The sequence below is a fragment of the Argopecten irradians genome, chromosome 4 (assembly GCF_041381155.1).
Source record: "Argopecten irradians isolate NY chromosome 4, Ai_NY, whole genome shotgun sequence".
In the NCBI taxonomy this organism is placed as follows: Eukaryota; Metazoa; Mollusca; class Bivalvia; order Pectinida; family Pectinidae; genus Argopecten; species Argopecten irradians.
The window spans coordinates 51,243,327-51,268,422 of NC_091137.1; the positions used below are offsets into that span (position 1 = coordinate 51,243,327).

The following is a 25,096-nucleotide window of genomic DNA, read 5'->3' on the forward strand; positions in this document are numbered from 1 at the left end:
TGTGTGTGGTTACAGATAGAGGACTGTCTGACTGAGTATGTGTGTGGTTACAGATAGAGGACTGTCTGACTGAGTATGTGTGTGTGGTTACAGATAGAGGACTGTCTGACTGAGTATGTGTGTGTGGTTACAGATAGAGGACTGTCTGACTGAGTGTGAGTGTGTGTGTGGTTACAGATAGAGGACTGTCTGACTGAGTATGTGTGTGGTTACAGATAGAGGACTGTCTGACTGAGTATGTGTGTGTGGTTACAGATAGAGGACTGTTTGACTGAGTATGTGTGTGGTTACAGATAGAGGACTGTCTGACTGAGTATGTGTGTGTGGTTACAGATAGAGGACTGTCTGACTGAGTATATGTGTGTGGTTACAGATAGAGGACTGTCTGACTGAGTATGTGTGTGTGGTTACAGATAGAGGACTGTCTGACTGAGTATGTGTGTGTGGTTACAGATAGAGGACTGTCTGACTGAGTATGTGTGTGTGGTTACAGATAGAGGACTGTCTGACTGAGTATTGTGTGTGGTTACAGATAGAGGACTGTCTTGATGAGTATGTGTGTGGTTACAGATAGAGGACTGTCTGACTGAGTATGTGTGTGTGGTTACAGATAGAGGACTGTCTGACTGAGTATGTGTGTGTGTGGTTACAGATAGAGGACTGTCTGACTGAGTATGTGTGTGGTTACAGATGGTTGACAGATAGATAGAGGACTGTCTGACTGAGTATGTGTGTGTGGTTACAGATAGAGGACTGTCTGACTGAGTATGTGTGTGTGGTTACAGATAGAGGACTGTCTGACTGAGTATGTGTGTGTGGTTACAGATAGAGGACTGTCTGACTGAGTATGTGTGGTGTGGTTACAGATAGAGGACTGTCTGACTGAGTATGTGTGTGGTTACAGATAGAGGACTGTCTGACTGAGTATGTGTGTGGTTACAGATAGAGGACTGTCTGACTGAGTATGTGTGTGTGGTTACAGATAGAGGACTGTTTGACTGACTGAGTATGTGTGTGGTTACAGATAGAGGACTGTCTGACTGAGTATGTGTGTGGTTACAGATAGAGGACTGTCTGACTGAGTATGTGTGTGGTTACAGATAGAGGACTGTCTGACTGAGTATGTGTGTGGTTACAGATAGAGGACTGACTGACTGAGTATGTGTGTGGTTACAGATAGAGGACAGACTGACTGAGTATGTGTGTGGTTACAGATAGAGGACTGTTTGACTGACTGAGTATGTGTGTGGTTACAGATAGAGGACTGTTTGACTGACTGAGTATGTGTGTGGTTACAGATAGAGGACTGTCTGACTGAGTATGTGTGTGTGGTTACAGATAGAGGACTGTCTGACTGAGTATGTGTGTGGTTACAGATAGAGGACTGTCTGACTGAGTATGTGTGTGTGGTTACAGATAGAGGACTGTTCTGACTGAGTATGTGTGTGTGGTTACAGATAGAGGACTGTTTGACTGACTGAGTATGTGTGTGGTTACAGATAGAGGACTGTCTGACTGAGTATGTGTGTGGTTACAGATAGAGGACTGTCTGACTGAGTATGTGTGTGGTTACAGATAGAGGACTGTCTGACTGAGTATGTGTGTGTGGTTACAGATAGAGGACTGTGACTGACTGAGTATGTGTGTGGTTACAGATAGAGGACTGTCTGACTGAGTATGTGTGTGGTTACAGATAGAGGACTGTCTGACTGAGTATGTGTGTGTGGTTACAGATAGAGGACTGTCTGACTGAGTATGTGTGTGTGGTTACAGATAGAGGACTGTCTGACTGAGTATGTGTGTGGTTACAGATAGAGGACTGTCTGACTGAGTATGTGTGTGGTTACAGATAGAGGACTGTCTGACTGAGTATGTGTGTGGTTACAGATAGAGGACTGTCTGACTGAGTATGTGTGTGTGGTTACAGATAGAGGACTGTCTGACTGAGTATGTGTGTGGTTACAGATAGAGGACTGTCTGACTGAGTATGTGTGTGGTTACAGATAGAGGACTGACTGACTGAGTATGTTTGAGGTTACAGATAGAGGACTGTCTGACTGAGTATGTGTGTGGTTACAGATAGAGGACTGTCTGACTGAGTATGTGTGTGGTTACAGATAGAGGACTGTCTGACTGAGTATGTGTGTGTGGTTACAGATAGAGGACTGTCTGACTGAGTATGTGTGTGGTTACAGATAGAGGACTGTCTGACTGAGTATGTGTGTGTGGTTACAGATAGAGGACAGACTGATTGAGTATGTGTGTGGTTACAGATAGAGGACTGTCTGACTGAGTATGTGTGTGGTTACAGATAGAGGACTGTCTGACTGAGTATGTGTGTGGTTACAGATAGAGGACTGTCTGACTGAGTATGTGTGTGTGGTTACAGATAGAGGACTGTCTGACTGAGTATGTGTGTGGTTACAGATAGAGGACTGACTGACTGAGTATGTGTGTGTGGTTACAGATAGAGGACTGTCTGACTGAGTATGTGTGTGTGGTTACAGATAGAGGACTGTCTGACTGAGTATGTGTGTGGTTACAGATAGAGGACTGTCTGACTGAGTATGTGTGTGTGGTTACAGATAGGACTGGACTGTGTTGACTGAGTATGTGTGTGTGGTTACAGATAGAGGACTGTCTGACTGAGTATGTGTGTGTGGTTACAGATAGAGGACTGTCTGACTGAGTATGTGTGTGTGGTTACAGATAGAGGACTGTTTGACTGACTGAGTATGTGTGTGGTTACAGTTAGAGTATGTGTGTGTGGTTACAGATAGACTGGGACTGTCTGACTGAGTATGTGTGTGGTTACAGATAGAGGACTGTCTGACTGAGTATGTGTGTGTGGTTACAGATAGAGGACTGTCTGACTGAGTATGTGTGTGTGGTTACAGATAGAGGACTGTCTGACTGAGTATGTGTGTGGTTACAGATAGAGGACTGTCTGACTGAGTATGTGTGTGTGGTTACAGATAGAGGACTGTCTGACTGAGTGAGTGTGTGTGGTTACAGATAGAGGACTGTCTGACTGAGTATGTGTGTGGTTACAGATAGAGGACTGTCTGACTGAGTATGTGTGTGGTTACAGATAGAGGACTGCTGACTGAGTATGTGTGTGGTTACAGATAGAGGCTGACTGACTGACTGAGTATGTGTGTGGTTACAGATAGAGGACTGTCTGACTGAGTATGTGTGTGTGGTTACAGATAGAGGACTGTCTGACTGAGTATGTGTGTGTGGTTACAGATAGAGGACTGTCTGACTGAGTATGTGTGTGATGTACAGATAGAAGACTGTCAGATAGAGGACTGTCTGACTGAGTATGTGTGTGTGGTTACAGATAGAGGACTGTCTGACTGAGTATGTGTGTGGTTACAGATAGAGGACTGTCTGACTGAGTATGTGTGTGGTTACAGATAGAGGACTGTCTGACTGAGTATGTGTGTGGTTACAGATAGAGGACTGTCTGACTGAGTATGTGTGTGTGGTTACAGATAGAGGACTGTCTGACTGAGTATATGTGTGTGGTTACAGATAGAGGACTGTCTGACTGAGTATGTGTGTGTGGTTACAGATAGAGGACTGTCTGACTGAGTATGTGTGTGTGGTTACAGATAGAGGACTGACTGACTGACTGAGTATGTGTGTGTGTGGTTACAGATAGAGGACTGTCTGACTGAGTATGTGTGTGGTTCAGATAGACGAGTGAGTATGTGTGTGGTTACAGATAGAGGACTGTCTGACTGAGTATATGTGTGTGGTTACAGATAGAGGACTGTCTGACTGAGTATGTGTGTGTGGTTACAGATAGAGGACTGTCTGACTGAGTATGTGTGTGTGGTTACAGATAGAGGACTGTTTGACTGACTGAGTATGTGTGTGGTTACAGATAGAGGACTGTCTGACTGAGTATGTGTGTGTGGTTACAGATAGAGGACTGTCTGACTGAGTATGTGTGTGTGGTTACAGATAGAGGACTGTCTGACTGAGTATGTGTGTGTGGTTACAGATAGAGGACTGTCTGACTGAGTATGTGTGTGTGTGGTTACAGATAGAGGACTGACTGACTGAGTATGTGTGTGTGGTTACAGATAGAGGACAGACTGACTGACTGACTGTCTGACTGAGTATGTGTGTGGTTACAGATAGAGGACAGACTGACTGAGTATGTGTGTGGTTACAGATAGAGGACTGTCTGACTGAGTATGTGTGTGTGGTTACAGATAGAGGACTGTCTGACTGAGTATGTGTGTGTGGTTACAGATAGAGGACTGTCTGACTGAGTATGTTGTGTGGTTACAGATAGAGGACTGTCTGACTGAGTATGTGTGTGTGGTTACAGATAGAGGACTGTGACTGACTGAGTATGTGTGTGTGGTTACAGATAGAGGACTGTCTGACTGAGTATATGTGTGTGGTTACAGATAGAGGACTGTCTGACTGAGTATGTGTGTGTGGTTACAGATAGAGGACTGACTGACTGAGTATGTGTGTGGTTACAGATAGAGGACTGTCTGACTGAGTATGTGTGTGGTTACAGATAGAGGACTGACTGACTGAGTATGTGTGTGTGGTTACAGATAGAGGACTGTCTGACTGAGTATGTGTGTGGTTACAGATAGAGGACTGTCTGACTGAGTATGTGTGTGTGGTTACAGATAGAGGATGACTGACTGAGTATGTGTGTGTGGTTACAGATAGAGGACTGTGACTGACTGAGTATGTGTGTGTGGTTACAGATAGAGGACGACTGACTGAGTATGTGTGTGTGGTTACAGATAGAGGACTGTGACTTGACGTGACTGAGTATGTGTGTGTGGTTACAGATAGAGGACTGTCTGACTGAGTATGTGTGTGGTTACAGATAGAGGAATGTTTGACTGACTGAGTATCTGTGTGGTTACAGATAGAGGACTGTCTGACTGAGTATGTGTGTGTGGTTACAGATAGAGGACTGTGTGTTACAGATAGAGGACTGTCTGACTGAGTATGTGTGTGTGGTTACAGATAGAGGACTGTCTGACTGAGTATGTGTGTGGTTACAGATAGAGGACTGTCTGACTGAGTATGTGTGTGTGGTTACAGATAGAGGACTGTCTGACTGAGTATGTGTGTGGTTACAGATAGAGGACTGTTTGACTGAGTATGTGTGTGGTTACAGATAGAGGACTGTCTGACTGAGTATGTGTGTGTGGTTACAGATAGAGGACTGTCTGACTGAGTATGTGTGTGGTTACAGATAGAGGACTGTCTGACTGAGTATGTGTGTGTGGTTACAGATAGAGGACTGACTGACTGAGTATGTGTGTGGTTACAGATAGAGGACTGACTGAGTATGTGTGTGGTTACAGATAGAGGACTGTCTGACTGAGTATGTGTGTGTGGTTACAGATAGAGGACTGTTTGACTGACTGAGTATGTGTGTGTGGTTACAGATAGAGGACTGTCTGACTGAGTATGTGTGTGGTTACAGATAGAGGACTGTCTGACTGAGTATGTGTGTGGTTACAGATAGAGGACTGTCTGACTGAGTATGTGTGTGGTTACAGATAGAGGACTGTCTGACTGAGTATGTGTGTGTGGTTACAGATAGAGGACTGTCTGACTGAGTATGTGTGTGTGGTTACAGATAGAGGACTGACTGACTGAGTATGTGTGTGGTTACAGATAGAGGACTGTCTGACTGAGTATGTGTGTGTGGTTACAGATAGAGGACTGTCTGACTGAGTATGTGTGTGTGGTTACAGATAGAGGACTGTCTGACTGAGTATGTGTGTGTGGTTACAGATAGAGGACTGTCTGACTGAGTATGTGTGTGTGGTTACAGATAGAGGACTGTCTGACTGAGTATGTGTGTGGTTACAGATAGAGGACTGTCTGACTGAGTATGTGTGTGTGTGGTTACAGATAGAGGACTGTCTGACTGAGTATGTGTGTGGTTACAGATAGAGGACTGTCTGACTGAGTATGTGTGTGTGGTTACAGATAGAGGACTGTCTGACTGAGTATGTGTGTGTGGTTACAGATAGAGGACTGTCTGACTGAGTATGTGTGTGGTTACAGATAGAGGACTGACTGACTGAGTATGTGTGTGTGGTTACAGATAGAGGACTGTTTGACTGACTGAGTATGTGTGTGGTTACAGATAGAGGACTGTCTGACTGAGTATGTGTGTGTGGTTACAGATAGAGGACTGTCTGACTGAGTATGTGTGTGTGGTTACAGATAGAGGACTGACTGACTGAGTATGTGTGTGGTTACAGATTATGTGTGTGGTTACAGATAGAGGACAGACTGACTGAGTATGTGTGTGGTTACAGATAGAGGACTGTCTGACTGAGTATGTGTGTGTGGTTACAGATAGAGGACTGTCTGACTGAGTATGTGTGTGTGTGGTTACAGATAGAGGACAGACTGATATGTGTGGACTGTTAGACTGACTGAGTATGTGTGTGGTTACAGATAGAGGACTGTCTGACTGAGTATGTGTGTGTGGTTACAGATAGAGGACTGTCTGACTGAGTATGTGTGTGTGGTTACAGATAGAGGACTGTCTGACTGAGTATGTGTGTGTGGTTACAGATAGAGGACTGTCTGACTGAGTATGTGTGTGTGGTTACAGATAGAGGACTGTTTGACTGAGTATGTGTGTGTGTGGTTACAGATAGAGGACTGACTGACTGAGTATGTGTGTGTGGTTACAGATAGAGGACTGTCTGACTGAGTATGTGTGTGTGGTTACAGATAGAGGACTGTCTGACTGAGTATGTGTGTGTGGTTACAGATAGAGGACTGTCTGACTGAGTATGTGTGTGTGGTTACAGATAGAGGACTGTTTGACTGACTGAGTATGTGTGTGGTTACAGATAGAGGACTGTCTGACTGAGTATGTGTGTGTGGTTACAGATAGAGGACTGTTTGACTGACTGAGTATGTGTGTGGTTACAGATAGAGGACTGTCTGACTGAGTATGTGTGTGGTTACAGATAGAGGACTGTCTGACTGAGTATGTGTGTGGTTACAGATAGAGGACTGTCTGACTGAGTATGTGTGTGTGGTTACAGATAGAGGACTGTCTGACTGAGTATGTGTGTGTGGTTACAGATAGAGGACTGTCTGACTGAGTATGTGTGTGGTTACAGATAGAGGACTGTCTGACTGAGTATGTGTGTGGTTACAGATAGAGGACTGTCTGACTGAGTATGTGTGTGTGGTTACAGATAGAGGACTGTCTGACTGAGTATGTGTGTGTGTTACAGATAGAGGACTGTCTGACTGAGTATGTGTGTGGTTACAGATAGAGGACTGTCTGACTGAGTATGTGTGTGGTTACAGATAGAGGACTGTCTGACTGAGTATGTGTGTGGTTACAGATAGAGGACTGTCTGACTGAGTATGTGTGTGGTTACAGATAGAGGACTGTCTGACTGAGTATGTGTGTGGTTACAGATAGAGGACTGTCTGACTGAGTATGTGTGTGGTTACAGATAGAGGACTGTCTGACTGAGTATGTGTGTGTGGTTACAGATAGAGGACTGTCTGACTGAGTATATGTGTGTGCATGGTTACAGGTAGAGGACTGTCTGACTGAGTATGTGTGTGTGGTTACAGATATAGGACTGTCTTACTGAGTATTTGTGTGTGGTTACAGATAGAGGACTGTTCCTCATATTTTAGCCACTCACCTGCCTCATCCACACCTAGAGACTGAACCAACCGGGACAGTATGTGTTGGGAATGCTCATGTTCTAAAACTTTCAGGCATCCGTTTTCAGAAATGCTCAATCTGTAAAAATGAAATTTAATTCATTAAACTAATTGTTGTCCCTTTTTTGAACTTACAGATGTGTAAAACAAATTGCTTTCCAGTAGGAACCCAGTGTAGTATGGTATACCAACATATTTTCAAGATACATTTAACTGTAAGAAATCCAAGGCTCACTTTCAAGACCGGCTTAATTTAGATTCAGGCTAATTATCAAGATTTTAGGGTATTTACATAAATAATTCTACTGAGATTACATGTTCATCGTCAAATTTAAAATGGTGTTGGTTGCTATGTTGGGTAACTACGGTAGTCAGAATGACCGAAGATAGAGTTCCGATAGCTGCAGTTTGAGTTGGAACATACAGTAAAAACTTGTGTAATTTGCGCACTTTTTCTGTACAAAAATAAAATTTGAAGTTGGGGGTGCGCAAATTACATTGACAGAGTAGTTTTAAGAAATCTACGGGGAAAAAATCTGTCCATTCTGAGGGGCTGACGATCTATGAACATTGAGGTACCGCTCTGTGTATGGTAGCCATTTTATATAATAAAAGGTATTAAAGATTGTAAAAACAATGCCTCATCTATTACAGTGGATTATCTATGGCTAATTAAAGTGTTAAGTTATGACCATGATGTCTTGTTTACATTTGCCCCATTAACAAGCTACAAGGTTAGTGAAATTTTCAACCGTATTGTTGTATATAATTAGCCTTTAGCTTTGCACATGAAACTCCGTAGGGCCCGGCTGCAGGCCGTGTGCAAAAAGTCAAAACACACGCGTGATTTATAAGATGCCTAAACTGACCTATATTTAGGACTTTCAATAAGTGGTTTGCAATTTTATTACTGCAGAATTAACAAGCTACAAGGTTAGTGACATATTCAACCGTATTGATAATTTTAATTAGCCATCAGCTTGGATCTGTTACCGTACAAGTTGCAAGCTAACGTATCCGCTAGCCGATTGCTGTTGATTGTTAATGATCTCAAACACACTAATTACTTATTTTGACAATTTTAAACAAATAGATTCTAATCTTTTTGAATATTCCTGATTACTATTCATGTGTAATATCTCAAAACATTGACATGTGCACGGAGTACGGCGAACCGGACCGCCGATGTTTTGGACATCTGCAAGATATTTTAGTTTCAGGTTACGGTGGCCAATAAAAGAAAACAAACACAATGTGGTTTTAATATATTATTTCTTCTTAATACAACACTTCTTTGTGCAAGTTGTCAAGCATTTATGGGGAATATTTTGCATTGAAATTGTCACCTTCATACATCGATTTTGGGACTCCCTGGACATCGTTTTCCCCAAAAAAATTTTGATGCGCAAAATATACTGATAGTAGATTTTTTTCAGCATTTTCAGCCCTAAAAAGTACCTGCGCAAATTACACTAGTGCGCAAATTATACCAGTTTTTACGGTAACAATGAAACCTTTATGTTATTTTTAAAAAATTTGTTTTTTTTCAATTTAAAAAATTGATCATATATCAATAATTCGAGGAAACGAGGCGGAATGATTTTGTATTGTTTTCAGAGTTAATAAGTGATCCAGTCTAAAGTGGCGCTCAGAGCAAGCTGCTATATTTGATTTTCAACCAAGGAAAGTCACTGTGATATAGCCTATCTGATGGTATGACCGTTGAGCTGCTCAATGCTTTTGATGGATGTATCAGTCTATGAACGCGATATACATCCGAAGACTAAATTCTTCATAGTCATAACTTTCGTTTTTTGTTCGTAGGATAGACAAGTATTTGCATGGTGTGTGTAGGCCTATTTTGAATATAAGGCGGAGGATAAAGCTGATGATACTATTTCAGAAACCTGTAATGTTTATTTTTTGGAAACCTGTACGTGATCTTTTAACTTATTGTTCACTTCTAAGCTCCCAGAATTGTTCTCCAATCAGATGTTAGACATTTAGGTGAGAGGATAGTACTGACATAACTATTGATAGTTAGATGCATTGTTACAGCCCTAATCATACTTATGACATTGAGAACCAATAAGAATTTCTATGCATGAACCAGGCAGGTAATATCAGGTGTCTAGGCCTCTTGGTTCTTGATAAAAAAAAGTTTTTAGCCTATTTGATGCCTGTCATTGAATAAAGGTCAAGGCCGACCGTCATTCATTTGAAAAAACTTGGTTGCCCTTCATTCCAGCAATCACAGGCCCAATATCAGGTCTCTAGGCCTCTTGGTTATTAACAAGACATATTTCGTTTAAAATTTTTAGCCTTATTGACCACTGTAATCTTCAATGGCACTCAAGGTCATTCATTTGAACAAATTTGGTAGCCCTTCATTCCAGCATGTCACAGGCCCAATATCAGGTCTCTAGGCTTCTTGGTTATTAAGTGAATATTAAGTTATTAACGTAGACTGTCCCTTCTGTGACGTCATACGTTTGTAACGTCGCTAGCCCGATCCCAGCAAATGTATTTTATTTCTCGGTACCAATCTATTATATCTCGCTTCTGACATCGGCATTCGAGTAAATATTTCATCTGGAACCTTTCCGGGTGTTTACTTGAAGTGTATCAATCTAAAGGTGTGGCAATCCGTAAATATAGTATAATTTTGAAGATTCACGTATGAATTAAGTAAAATCCAAGAATCATAATTAATAGTTGCTAAACAATCAGATGGAGTACACATGGATTTACAGGAACACAAAATGAAAAAAAACTTCACATCAGTAGTAACAAATGAATGACCGTTATCATTATAATTGTATACCTATCTTTTTGCAAAATAGAAATAAATCTACACAGTATATGGATGCCGAAGGAAGTTAGTGTAATTGTTTTGAAAGGAAAATATTTGAGTTTAGAGCTTCAATAGGCACTCTTCATACTAATTTTCATCCGGAACCGGACAAACAAAATACGGAAATAAAGTTGCTAGAAAATATTTTCATTTAATTTTTTGTTAAAATCTTTACTTATAATTTGAAAGATGCCATTACGGAAAATATTCCATTTTAATACAGTATCACACAGAGCAAACTATTTGTCTCAGAAAAAGCTGATATATTTCCTGATGAATTAGATTCTTTTTTGAAAGTTTGAGGTCAGGCCTACATGTAGCCTGCAAACTGGTTTGTTATAGTTTATATAATGAATAAATAAAATTATTAAGATCTATGTAATTATTGTGTTATCTTGTATGCTCCAATAATTTAATAAATATAGAAAACTAACAATGGTAAATGAATAACATATTAAATTGTTTAAAAGTGCTATAGATTTTTGACGTTTTCAGGCCAAAAATTAAGGGGTACGTATTAGAAAGCAAATCGGTCATATTTTGAAAAATAATGTGGTGAGGTATACTTTTTATTGGTTTTTCTTATTGCAAATAAGCCAATCTTCGAGGAAATTAAAAAAAAAATTGATTTTTGTTGAGATCATTTTTTCAGAAAAAAAGATAACTTTACTATTGTGATGAAATTTTTCACTAAAATCCTTGAGAGGAAACCAGAAGGGACGGTCTATATACATGTATTATGTAATAACCTTAAGACAATGATAGTAGACAATTTTATGTATGTAAAATTACCACATGCAGCTTTAAACAGTTAGCTGGTTCTTACTTTAAGACCTTGTGGTGTCTAGTGAATTAAGACCTATAAGGACAAGATAATTAATACCTCGCCTTATTTATTGATTGTGTACAGGAAGGAAGTAAGGGCTCTGGTCTAGCTACCAAAGTTATAATCCCCCCATTGGTAACATGTGTTTCCGATTATATAAGGTCAGAGTGATAAATACTCTGACAAATGGGATTAAAATCCTTCTATTAATAAATCAGTACTTAAATATTCTAACTGAATTTCCAATGGGAAATCATGAAAATAACAGAACCCCTATCTGACGTGAAAAATCAGCACTTCTAAATTTGCAAGCTAGGCCGGCGGCAGCAGGAAAAGGTGTTTCCTTCTATTTTCTCACCCACACATCGTCTCCAATCCCCTGCACCACATTTTCCAGAACATTCAATTCATTTCAATTCAATGAATTCATTACAGGCACAATGAACATCAAAATTCTGAGAGTTGACAGATATTGGTATACATTCAATCTATTACCTGGCAAGAACTAGTGCAGCATTGCTAGCGGTCCACAGGTTGTCAGCAGAGAGGAGTGTGGTAACATGGTCAAGGGTCTGGTTTAGGCATGGTTCACTAAGCATCCACTCTCGACCTTCTGAACTCTCAGCCTACAAATAACAATAACTTTATAATTATAATAGTCACTCCACTGTAAAGTCACCGGTATATTATCTAAACTACAATAAACTTAAAGCCGCATAATCCGTATCTTTCAGGGTCCGTAAAACAAACAATGACAAGATATGGTGTAATTGCCCTAAAAAGTTATGAACTTTCCCCAAATTACAAGTCTAGAAAGTTAAGAGGTCCAAAGATATAAATATACAAAATTTTATTTTAGACTTATGCGCGGTCCGACAAAAAGTCAAAAGTTAACGCCTCCAAAGCTTAGAAATGCTACTTTGCGCATGTCCGGAAATAAAAGTTGTTTACCGCAATGGAGCTAGCTTTGCAGTGAAATCTCACCGGCTTAGAATCAACTGCTGATTCGAAGTGAATAAGGGGATTATCTAAACTAAGAAATGTTGTGAATTGCTGAGAATATATACATATGGAAACGAATTTGAGCTATGACAACAACTATGATTTGTGAATGATCTACCAAAACCACATAAACTGACTTCTCTTCGTCTCTATAAGGTGAGTGGGGCCCCGAAGGGGTAACAGTTATATTCTATAAGTGTTTGGTCGCTTTTTGGAATTGGTACCATAGTAAAATAGAGATTAGAAATCAGGAAAAGTGTTGATAAATTGGGGAACATATAACAGATTTAATCTTGGATTACAACAGAAGCATTAATAGAGTCATATTATACGCGTTTCCTTAAAAGATGATCGCATTCTTCAGTGTTATACATGTACGATATACATGTAGCTACTGTTACAGGCTTACAGCGTCAGGAGTGTGATATCTTTTCCGATATATATTTGTGTATTTATGTATATCAGTGATATATATCCTTTTACTGTATGCTATGGATATTACTGTATTAAAGAAGCCACTTTCAAACTTACTTCATCAGTGCTCGTGTGTGTAAGATTGTATTTTTTTAGACTTACAGTCACTTAGTCACGTACTCGTTATCCTATCTGCTGGTCTTAATTATATAAAATTCACACCAATACATCATAAGTGGTGTAAGTAAAGAATAGTAATTGACTTTTTACAATATGTATTATATATTATGTCCAATACATTTAGGCTACATAAATTCTGGCACTAATTAGTACCATTATTCTTCACATGAAAATGCCTAGACCCCTGTAATTCAAGAAATGACTAACTTAGTATCTAGTGAGGTTTGATTTTGATAAACTTGTGTTCAAAAGATGTGTAATTGTTACAAATTTGTGTTTGACAGAAAACAATTGGAACTAGTTTGTTTTACATGTAGGCTTTTATAGAATGTATGGGACCTTCAACCAGATAACAGAAGTGCAAGATGTGATGGCAGCTCGCCCAAAAAATCATAATTAAATACGAAGTCAATTTAATTACATTTATGATGTGTATTACATATGTAATGTTGTATTTTTACATGTTTATATTGCACTATGTTCTTCGCGGAGGGATTTCTTTCCGTTGGTACTCTGTATAGGATCTAGCCTCTTTACCGTTTGAGCGCATGAATTCTGATCACGTGACTGCGGTTAGCGTCACTTCAGATATCAGCGCAGAGGCCATAAGTAAGAATCCCCTTTTCATGTTTTAAAAGTTCAACAGAGTTCATAGTTCAGCGATTGTGTTTACCTGTGGGGTTACAGTATGGTAGTTCAGGTGTCAGTGTTGGGACATAGCTTTGTCCGGAGGCTCAACGACAAGGTTTCGAGGCCAGGTAATCGCTGGAATAATTTGAACTTGAGAGCTACTGAGATTTCAGTTAGAATGCTGGGAAAAGGGGGCGGCAAAGTACGTGACATTACATCTAGATTGTTTGTGGATCATTTGTCAGAGGCACGTCCAGATGCAGTTGTTTTGCAGATAGGCGGCAACGATGTGGACTGTGTGGGTTTAGACCCTATTCGAATTGCAAAGGACATTGTTTCTGTAGCAGAGTGGATAGTAGCTGGTTTTGGGGTCAGACATGTATGCGTTATGCAACTACTGTTTCGTAAATGTACTCGGAACATTCCGTTGGATGATTACAATGAACGAGTTTGTGTTGTGAATAGAGAGATAAAGGCTGCGGTGACTGGTATACGACATATTCATTACCATAAACATCAGGGTTTAAAACAGTGTATGGCGGACATTTTTCATCCAGATGGGGTTCATTTGAATCGGCAACATGGCGTCACCAAATATGTGCGAAGTGTTAGAGGGGCAATTATTGCTATGCATCGTCAATGTTAAGAAGTGAGTACATACTAGTTATCTTAAGCCTATGTCGGTTTGAAGGTACCGAATTTTACACTTTGTTTTGTCAACACGTTGTCTGTTGAGTATGGTCAGTGCACATATTATAGAGCGCACTTCCTTTGTTTACAGTGACTTAGTGAGGCTATTTTTAGACGCTCGCTGTAAAGTTCACATGTGTGGTAGCGCTGTAGTAGTTTGCCTATGTACACGTGTGTGGCCGTGAAAAACGGGTTGGTGGCGAAGTGAGATAGTTGCTCGGTAGTGTCAGAACACAGTTCTGGTGTATGTTACCAGTTTGCCATAGGTGGGTCTAATTTAGACACCATTGTTTTGGCTGATTGAACATTTTCTCACTAGGTATGCCTTATTGCCATAGGTGGGTTTAGTCTAAGCTAAACATCATTGTTTTGGCATGTTTCCGGTTGGTTTTCACATTATCACGCTAAGTATGCGAGCTTCGGTTGACAAGTACAATTTTGGCAGTATTTTAAGTGTTTTTCAGTACTATTTCGTTTGTTTAGTTTGATATTATTGCAGGTTTTTGTGTTATAAAACCATTTTAATCAAGATACTAGTTTTTGAAAGCTAGCACAACTGTACTTAATCAGTTATGTAGGATTAGTACGTAATACTTGTCTAGCCTGAAGATTACTATGAGTTTAGGTAATTATTATCATTCATGAATTTTGGATTTTCTTTTCTTTCTTTTATTTATTCCAACGAGGTAAAACTGGAATCATGCCACCTACAAGGCGTAAACGAGCAGCGGCGCTGCGACATTCGCTGATAGCAACCACTAGAACAGAGAGTCAACATACATCACAGGAGGCTTCAACTCCAACAGAGCAGACAACCCCGGGCACAGAATCTCAGAACGTGGCCACGACAAATGTCATGTACCATCAATTTCGGCCATAGTGGCAGAACTGCTAGATCGGATGAAGGCCGAGGGGTTGGTCATGCAGGCAGGACAACTGATAGCATCAGACCACAACAACACTCAACAGGAGCATCATCCAATGGTGGAGCAGGCAATTATAGACATCACAGGTACACCAGCTCTAGGTTTAGGTACTTCAACCAATGTATCTTCTATCTCCCGCCCCCTGGATGTTCATGTTGATCTTAGGGTGAAACAAAAAATCTGGGCAGATCAATTTGTAGAGTTCGGTGCATTATTGCACAACAAAGGTCATGAACAATTTGATATCACAATTCAGACCAATTCCCTAGCTTTGGTTCCTAAAACCAAACCATTGACCATAAAAAATTTGGATCATTGGACATCGGCATTCCAAATTTTAGTTACAATTTTAACACAAGCTAAGCCGGAATTGGCTGGCCCTCTAATGAAGTACGCCAGTACTATTCAGCAGATATCCAGGAAGGCGGGAGATCAGGCGGCTATCGCCTATGATATTAATTTTAGAAAGTGGAGAGAAGCAGCTCCACAACAACTACCTTTTGAGGTGGTCAACCAGGAGTTGTTTTTGGAGGCAATGACCTACCATGTAAATCGTAAGGGTCAAGGTTCTCAGAACCACAATAACCAGCAAAGTCAGTCACAGGACAGGGTTTACTTTGCCTTTCAAAAAAAGGGTTTTGTAACAGATCACAGTGTAGTTTTAAACATACCTGTAAAACATGCGGGGGGCCACATTATTTTCGCAAATGTAACAAAAACAGCGTCCACACCTAGCCCCCCACCAACAACAAACCAGCACAGCCCTCAAATGTCAACAGCAATAAGAATAACAAACAAAACTAAAGAGCCAATATTAGCTATTACCCCAGTGCGTTTCGACAGGCTAGCACTCTTTCTGGAAGGTTTTGCACATAATGATTTCAAGTTTTAGAAGATGGGTTTAACAATGGGTTCTCATTACAGTATAATGGCCCTCGCACATTTAGATTTAGTAAAAATCTCATTTCGGCAGAACAAAATCTAGCATGTTTGTTGCAAAAAATTCAAACAGAAATCAACTTGAATCGTATAGCAGGCCCTTTTCTTTCCTCACCATACGAGCATCTACAAATTTCCCCGTTAGTCTTAATTTCCTTAGGGCGAGTCAATTAACGATGGCATTAGGGATGAAGATAAAACAGTCCAGTATGAAACACTAGATGATGCCATATTTCAAATAAATAAGTTTGGGAAGGGAACACTACTTTCGAAAACTGACTTAGAATCCGCATTTAGGATAGTTCCAATACGTCCTGCTGATTATGAACTGCTACGAAATTCAAAATCGGATTCTGATCGGAAAAACAGAAATTCCGATTGGAATCCAATCGGATTCTTAAAAATTTACCAAAAATCCGATCGGACACGGATTCTGTGTGCAATATCTGATCGGATTCTAAGAAGCAAAAATCCCAGCCTGTAAAATCCTATTCTATATCCAGTTGGATTTTAGAGAATTGGAAAAATATTCCGACTGTGACATAGATTTCTGAACTTTGTAATATTGACAGAGTCAGATTTTCTGACTTAGAGTTTTCACTGACACAGATTTTCTGACTTAGAGTTTTCACTGACACAGATTTTCTGACTTAGAGTTTTCACTGACATACAGATTCCAAACTTTAACTTTAAACAGACAAAGATTTTCAAGCTTTGAGTATATATAATCCCACAAATTCACTTAACACTTGAACATATTCATAAAAAACAATTAATTATCTTCTTTTAATTTTAGTTTCATTTAAGATTTTTTTATCAGCAAATATTGAAATAAAACACATGTAATATCATCATACTAATATGAGCAAAGAGGCCAGCAAACATTAATTTTTATGTCATATAAATTAACTTTGAAATTAATAATTCTACACAATATAATTTTTTCTATTGTTTATTTTTTATGATCATCAGTACCATCAGTCTCTGGCAATTTTCATAATACATGTAACGGGTATTATAATAAATATATATTCCGATTAAAGCATTCATTTTTTAAGTTCTTCTTATTTAATTATTTAATAGCTATCATAACAGGTAGGTAAATTAGGTAATTTTATTTTTTTTTGTCTTGATATTATATATGTATACTAATTAAGTCCAGATCCCAGGCCAGTGTGTATAACCAATATGTTGCTGAGATCTACATCTCTTATCATGTAGATGGGCCCAGCTGGGCACTGGACTAGGGAGGTCAAGGGATATGATTCTGAGTCATAAAAATTCATGGGGCCAATTAACCAAAGGGCATAGGTTTATATCTAAACAAGTATGATTTATCTATTAAATCTATTTACTGGAATATATGATAATTATGTTTACAGAATTATATAAACATGTCTGTAATGTAGTTGTTTTCAATCAAATATGTCAAATGAAAAACAAAATCACTTTTAATACATTGGCACTTAGAATGAAAATCCTTTCTTGTGCCCCAATTTTTCTAACCGGAATCTACATTCTAGCACTTTTGAAAGTGAATGCTGTTGATGGAGGGAGACTATTTTCTTCTCTGTGATTTTGTGTGAATATATCACTATAAAAGTGTTCTAGGAATGGAACTATCTTGTGCTATTTTGGATTCTATGGTTCAGTAAAAGGTAATATGCAACTACATTAACAGAAGAGCATTCATGGAGGAGAAGGAGATGAAGATTTCAGCCATGAGAGCAATATTCATACTGGTGAGTTCTAAATTCATAGAAATATTTGGAGAGTATATATACTATGTAATTATTGTGATACTTGTGGGACACATATTTAGTTAAATGATGAGAATGCTATTGTCATATTAAATATAATTGCCAGTAAAATCCTTCTTGAGATCAATATTGTTGGATCATATCAGTACAAAGCACAAAAATTAGAATTTATGAAGCATCAGTATATTGTTTGTAACATAAATTGAATCACTATGCTATAATTTACAGCTTGCATCCACTTGAACTATTAAAATATGTCAAGTACATGTACAGAGCAGAAATAGTTTGAAACCTCAGTCAGAGAGGTCAATCAATACATATATACAATAATGCATGCTTTTTGTCCAGCTTGTTTTCCTAAAACCTAGCTGTGATTTTATTGGATTTCAGTGAATTTATAATACTGATGCAGCTTTATAATTATAACTATAATGTTAATATAAAAGTAAAATTAGGATTAGGATGTTGATAAGAGAAGATCAACTATTTTTTTTAAACTAAATTGAATGGGTTTTTTTTTCTGTATTTCAGATAATGTAAAGTGAACAGTTACACCTTGTTACTTCAACAAATTAAACTATCAATGAAAGGAAGGATCAGTTGTACCAGGAAAAAATCTTCAATGCGAATAGGAGCAAGAATATCATGGACAAATAAAACATTGTCTTATTATCTAAAGGACTTAATTATATATATATGTGTATATATATATAAAGAGGCATAGAAATATTATAGATATATGAGCTAAAAGCCATAATATGGTTAAAGGACTAAATTGACTTTTTTAACTTCTATATTAGATAATTATTGAATAAAAAATCCTGCTTACAAACTTTCTAGTTAGTTTTTTGTTTATTTTGTTGACTTCCATGGTGTACTAATAAATCCGATCAGATATGTGGCTACAGTAAACTATCATCTGGTTTGCAGAAAATCTGATCAGATTTTTTTTCCAAAATCCAATCGGAATAAAATTCAAAATACGATTGGGTTTTTAGAAAAATCTGATCAGATTTTTTTTCTGAATTCTGGTCGGAATTTTGAGTCGGATTTTATCTGCTGAGATTTTAATACAACTGGATTTTTTTCTGCACGGATTTTCCATATATGGAAAATCTTACTCTATTCATTTAAATATTACGCCCCTGTTTTCCGATCAGAAAAAAGTTTTCCCGATCGGATTCAGGAAATTATGATCAGATTTTGATATACTGTAAAGAGAAGATATTAATCCGTGCAGATTTTTGAACATTGAAATCCGATCAGATTCCGATTCCAGTCCGACCAGATTATTTCGTACAGGGTCTACCAATGGGTTGCGCTATTTCTTGTCAGGTATTTGAGAAGTTGAGTTCAGCATAACACTGGGTAATGATCAATTATTTCAAGACTCCAGCGTTAGTGCATGTTTTAGATGATTTTCTATTTATTGGTCCAACAGGAACAGATCAATGTCAAAAAGCGCTTGATAATTTTCAGTACATGTGTGAACAGGTAGGGGTACCCATCAAGAAGGAAAAAACGGTTCAACCGACAACATGTCTTACCTTCTTAGGTATCGAATTGGACACCTCAGCTATGGTAGCTAGACTTCCAGTGGGAAAAGTAGACAAGATCAGGGTTTTATTAACAGATTTTTTACAAAAGTCAAAAATTTCTCTAAAGGAGCTTCGACCACTGATAGGGTTACCCAATTTTGCTTGTAGGGATATAGTACCAGGTCGAACTTGGCTAAGACGACTTATTGACTTAACTAGAGGCTAATTATGCTGGTGAACTTGGTGTTGGACATGTATATATACATAGATGTCTAACAAATTGATATATCAATATTGCACATATAATTGTTTACTGCTTTCTACATGTACCCATTGGTTCTGAATTATATATAATCGCCCTTTGGCTTTTGTAACATAACATGAAAGTATGGTGAGTGTTGTGATGCATGTTCATTTACCAGGTACTTTTAGCATTAAATAACATTGGGGTTACAACTAGTGTAGAGAATTGTCACAAATCCTCAAGTAAGTCATTTATTACTTGTAGGTCATATTTAGAAATTATTATATCTATCGACTATCGATTATGATGAAGTTCAATCGATTGTCGCAATCGGCATGCCTCAATCGACCGACAACCGATTTAACACGACAATCGGTTCATCACTACTAGAGGCTTGACAAAACCTTATCATCATGTTAGGCTAAGTGCTGGGGCAAAGGCAGATTTACATGTATGGCTCATTTTCATTGAACATTTCAACAATAAAACTATGTTTCTCCCCAATCTTTGGGAAACGTCCGATGGGCTCAATATGTTTACAGATGCTAGTAATCTCGGGTTTGGAGCCATCCTGGGAAGCCACTGGTTTTATGGGGAATGGGACTTAGACATGAGGCCATATCATATTAACATAAAGGAATTATTTCCAATCACAGTGGCTCTAGAAACGTGGGGACCTAGGCTAAAAAACAAGAGTATTCTCTTTTTCTCCGATAATGTAACTGTGGTATCTATAATCAATAAACAAACTTCCTCCAACCTTGATATGATGGTGCTGTTGCGTAGATTAGTGGGGGTAGCACTACGTTATAATATTCATTTTCGGGCTAAACATATTCCAGGAAAACAAAATGTGTTGGCTGACTACCTGTCTCGGTTACAGGTAACACAGTTTCTTGCTGCGGCTCCTCGCATGGACAGGATTCCCACCACGGTCTCAGAGGTGCTGCTTCGGCTTTAGACAAGAAAGCTCTACAGCTCATTAGTGCTGCATTGATTGATAATTCCAGAAAAATGTATCAAAGAGTGTTTCAGACATTAAGTAATTTTGTACGCTCGGTCTTTGACAGGAAATGTCACTTGCCCATACCTGTGAATATCATATTGTCATTCATAGCTTACCTAGCAGAGCAAAACTTGGCACTGGCTACGATAACGAGTTATATGTTAGCTATAGCATATGTACATAAGTTAGGAGACTTTCAGGATCCTACTCAATTCTTTATCGTTCGCAAAATGCTGACAGGGTTACAGAAAACAGGGGGAAACCCGATTTCAGACAACCCATTACAAAGCACATTCTTCATCAATTGGTACAATCTTCGGGTAAAATATGTGGATCACAGTATGATCGATCTCTATTTCAAGCCATGTTTTTACTAGCTTTCCACACATTTTTGCGTATAGGGGAAATAACAAACAATGGCCGTCCGCAAAACATCCTTCAGCTGTCTAATATAACATTTTTTAGAACAAACAACCAGAACCCCTCACGGTTGGAGATAAGGTTTGTCATTACAATCAATCGCCCGTAACACTGTCTTTAATCACTCAGTCGGACGACTCAATGTGTCCGGTTTTGGCACTGTTTCGCTTTCTTAAGCTAAGGGGAGATAATGCAGGTCCTCTCTCTCTTTTTCCAGGAGGAAAAGCTATCTCTTATCACTATTTTTGCAACATTTTAAAGCAAACTTTAGTCGTAGCTGGTTACAAGTCAGATTCATATAAAAGCCATAGTTTCTGTATAGGAGCAGCTAGCTTGGCTGCCAGCCTTGGCATTCCCGAGGCTGATATTCAAGCAATGGGCAGGTAGCATTCCAATGCTTTCAAACGTTACATTCGTATTCCATCACTGGCAGTTTAATTAGATCAGCAGTTACGATAGGCTCAGACGTTTTTGTTAGTTGAGCTGCTTTGAATGCATGGCATTCCTGCAGACTCTCAACAGGTTCAGTACAGAGGCTTATACTGTTAATATAGCTATACCATTTTGGTTGCTTTGAACATTACGGAGTGAGGTCATTTTACAGATTACCCTATTGCCTATGTCTTTCCATACTCCCACTTTGGATGCATGGCATCCCTGTGGGCAGTAGGCTACTTTGTTCGTTTCTGTACATAATAGCGTTTCTTATTTTCTCGCAATTTACTTTTCACTTGTTACTCCCACTTTGGATGCATGGCATCCCTGTGGGTGGTTAAAATGTGATTTAGTATTAGTGATCATTAAGCTTTGGGTGCATGGCTCCATTGCTCCTACTACCAATTTTATTTGTATTACCTTAATTTTGTTACCTTCATTTTCATACTTCTGTTTCTGCTGCATTGGATGCATGGCATCCCTGCAGACAGATTGAGTTGTTTTTTACTATCAATTTTAAGTTTGTTTTCGTAATTATGTTTCATAAATATGAGCTGGTGTACAGCTTCTGCTGCGTTTGATGCATGGCATCCCTGCAGTCAGATTGAGTTGTTTTTTAATGTCCATTTTTAAGTTTGTTTTGTATTATGTTATATGAATATGAGCTGGTGTTCCTGTATCTGAATCAAAGATAACCTGCAGATAAATCGGATCGCGCAACGATAAGTTTAACACGGCTGTATCAAGAACTCTGCACTAGCCGTTGGTCGATGTGTACTGGCCGGAATTGTGTGCCATTCTATGGCAATATCTCATGAACATTACACATCACCTTAAAGTTTGCATCGTCTTCAGTCCAGGGAACTTTCAAACCATGGGACAAGCGGAGTGCAAAATCTGTGTTTTGTTCGAACTTATAGGGACCAAGCATCATTGCTCAGTGTTACCTAGTCTTTATAAGCATATAAAGGAACACTCCATATAACTTTGATTCACTCATTTACTGTATCTTATATATTTTAGCTTGGTTAAAAGCTACAATTTTTACTCTTTTTGTTTTTATGCTTACATCACTCTTTGGTGGGGTTTGGCGGAGTTTGTGGCTTGGACACAGTAATGTTTCTAAAGTGTCCATGCAAACTTCCTCCGCCAAGTGGCGTAAAGTTTGCACATTTTGTGAATGGTTTTCTTTGTTTAATGACCTTTTGTTGTTATTGGTCATTGTTATGTAATATATGTTTTATATATTTTATATAAGTCGTTTTGTGATAATAAAACGGCCAATTTTCAATTCACATTGGATTTCTTGTTTTGATTTTAGTTGAGTGATGTTAGGAGAATCACACATCATAAATATATATATATATAGTGACAACTAGGCCTAAAGAATACAAACCTGAAAAATGGTAGTTTGACAATGGATATGATCAACATTATTACATTTAGATATATGCACTGCAGTTTTACATGACACATAAGCTTAACATACGCAATTTTTACATTATCTTAAAGTTACTGTACACTTAGGGGGAGAGGGGCATAGTAAAAATAGGTTTGTATAAATTAAATGCTCTAAACACTCAACAGTCTCTTCAGTTTCGGTTTTGAACATTTCTGAGACTTTTTAATTGATTTTTTTTTTTTTTTTTTTTTTTTACATTTTTTTGATATTCATAACTAAAAAATGTTCTCTACTGGGACTCAACCAGTAGTCGTGACGGAACAGTAGTCGTGATTATGAGCATATTCTACTTTGTGTCCACTGTCCAGATTTACAAATGTCTGGAGCTGCTGACGAATTCATGTATGTACTTCATCAAGGTGTTGTTTTGTTTATGTGGAAATAATTACTTTACAGACTGGGTGGGTGAGGTCAATAATGTTAACAATGAAAATTCATTTCACAATTTTGCTGTTTTGTGTATAGTGATTGTCAACTACTGCGCAATAATAAGGATAACGACAGGAACCATCAGATTGATTCCCGTTGTGAAAATTAGCATTTATGATACATGTATAATATCACACTGACCCGTTTAGCAATGTCATCTACGGTCATGTCATAAATTTTGTAAGACGAACACTATTGTGGCGTCGTAGATATTAATGACGTCTGTGATGATGTATGATTATCTCGGTTCACACGTCGAATCCAGGCCGTATTTCGCCACTCTTACATAAAACAAAATTGTAAGTAATCCAAATTTTGACCCAGAGCTTATAGGCCCTGGCTATTCTCTCAAGGATTCAATAGATCCAGAATTAAATAAACAATGTTCAAGAAATTTGTAAGATTTTTCCTTGTAAAGGAAGTTGTTGATATCTTCTTGGTGCCCCTGGACTCTGATCTGGTGGTCATTTATTGAGGTCAAGGTGCGCTTTAAACTATAAGCACCATATCATGGATGCCCATTTTTCCTGTCAGAATCGCTGAAGTTCTGACTATCTTTTGATTTATACTAGTTATGTGATGAATAGAATCTTACATTCATGGCTACATCATTTGAAATTTCTTAAACTTAAATTTATAAAATTTGATTTACCACGAGCCTTTAAGGATATTTTGACATTTTATTTCCAAAATAACAAGTTTTTCTGCTTCTTTTTTAATATCATACAGCATCTAGGTAAAAACTAGGAGACCTTAGAGTTATAACACTAACTATACAGTAGTGAATGTCAAACTTGTAACAGCCTGAGATCAGTTTTAAGCATTTTAGAAACCATATAAATTTTGAATTTCAGAAATGTTTTCCAAATTTTTCTAAATCAAAAATAAAATTCAAAAATAACAAGGACATTCAGATCCCCCGCCAATGGAGAGCTAAATCAATTAATGCATTAATTTTATATGCTAGTACGAGTATAGGGAAAGTATTTTAAAACTCAACTGCAATTGAAGAATATATACAAAACATATTTATGTTTTTTTTAACAAAGTGAAACCAACTTTGAAAACATTTGCTTCTTTGAAAAATACCAGAATTGATCTAAGCTTTAACAAAGTTCAGCAGCTAACAGTGCGATTTTTTATTTGTTTTAAACAGCGACGAGTTACATAGGAATTAAGTGAATGTTCACTTAGTAATTGAGTTTGATATATCTGAGTTTTACTGCATGCATATTAAATAAGTTAAGTAAAGCATAATACAAAATTAGAAGTCCTACATAAAATGCGTCTATGAAGTTTCATGGAAATATCTGTGCTGGTTTTAGAGTTGTGCTCCGGAAACGATTCTTACACAAAAATCTGCCATTTTCAGCAATGTTTCCATGGTAACAGAAAAAAGTATAAAAAGTGAAAACCTTAAAATAGCAAAAGGCGCTACTAGACCATAAGACAAATGTGCCTATGGAGTTCCGTGCATATATCTCAACTGGTTTTCCAGTTATGCTGCGGAAACGAACCTGGTACAAAAATATGATATTTTCAGCAATGTTTCCATGGTTACGGAAAAAGTGCAAAAAATGAAAACCTAAAAATAGCAAAAGGCACTACTAGACCATAAGAACAATGTGTCT

The 25,096-nt window shown here is 38.2% G+C and overlaps 1 protein-coding gene and 1 pseudogene across 1 annotated transcript in view; one reads left to right on the top strand and one right to left on the bottom strand.

Annotated features, from left to right (window-relative positions):
* Positions 1-25,096, bottom strand: part of LOC138322348 (uncharacterized) — a 107,971-nt gene that overhangs the window by 24,298 nt on the left and 58,577 nt on the right. The window contains exons 3-4 of the mRNA XM_069266387.1: positions 11,886-12,016; positions 7,689-7,789 (exon numbers count right to left, since the gene is read on the bottom strand). Of these exons, the coding sequence (XP_069122488.1) occupies positions 7,689-7,789; positions 11,886-12,016 (232 nt within the window). The remainder of the gene's footprint in view (positions 1-7,688; positions 7,790-11,885; positions 12,017-25,096) is intronic.
* On the top strand, positions 12,361-16,170 carry LOC138321973 (uncharacterized; annotated as a pseudogene).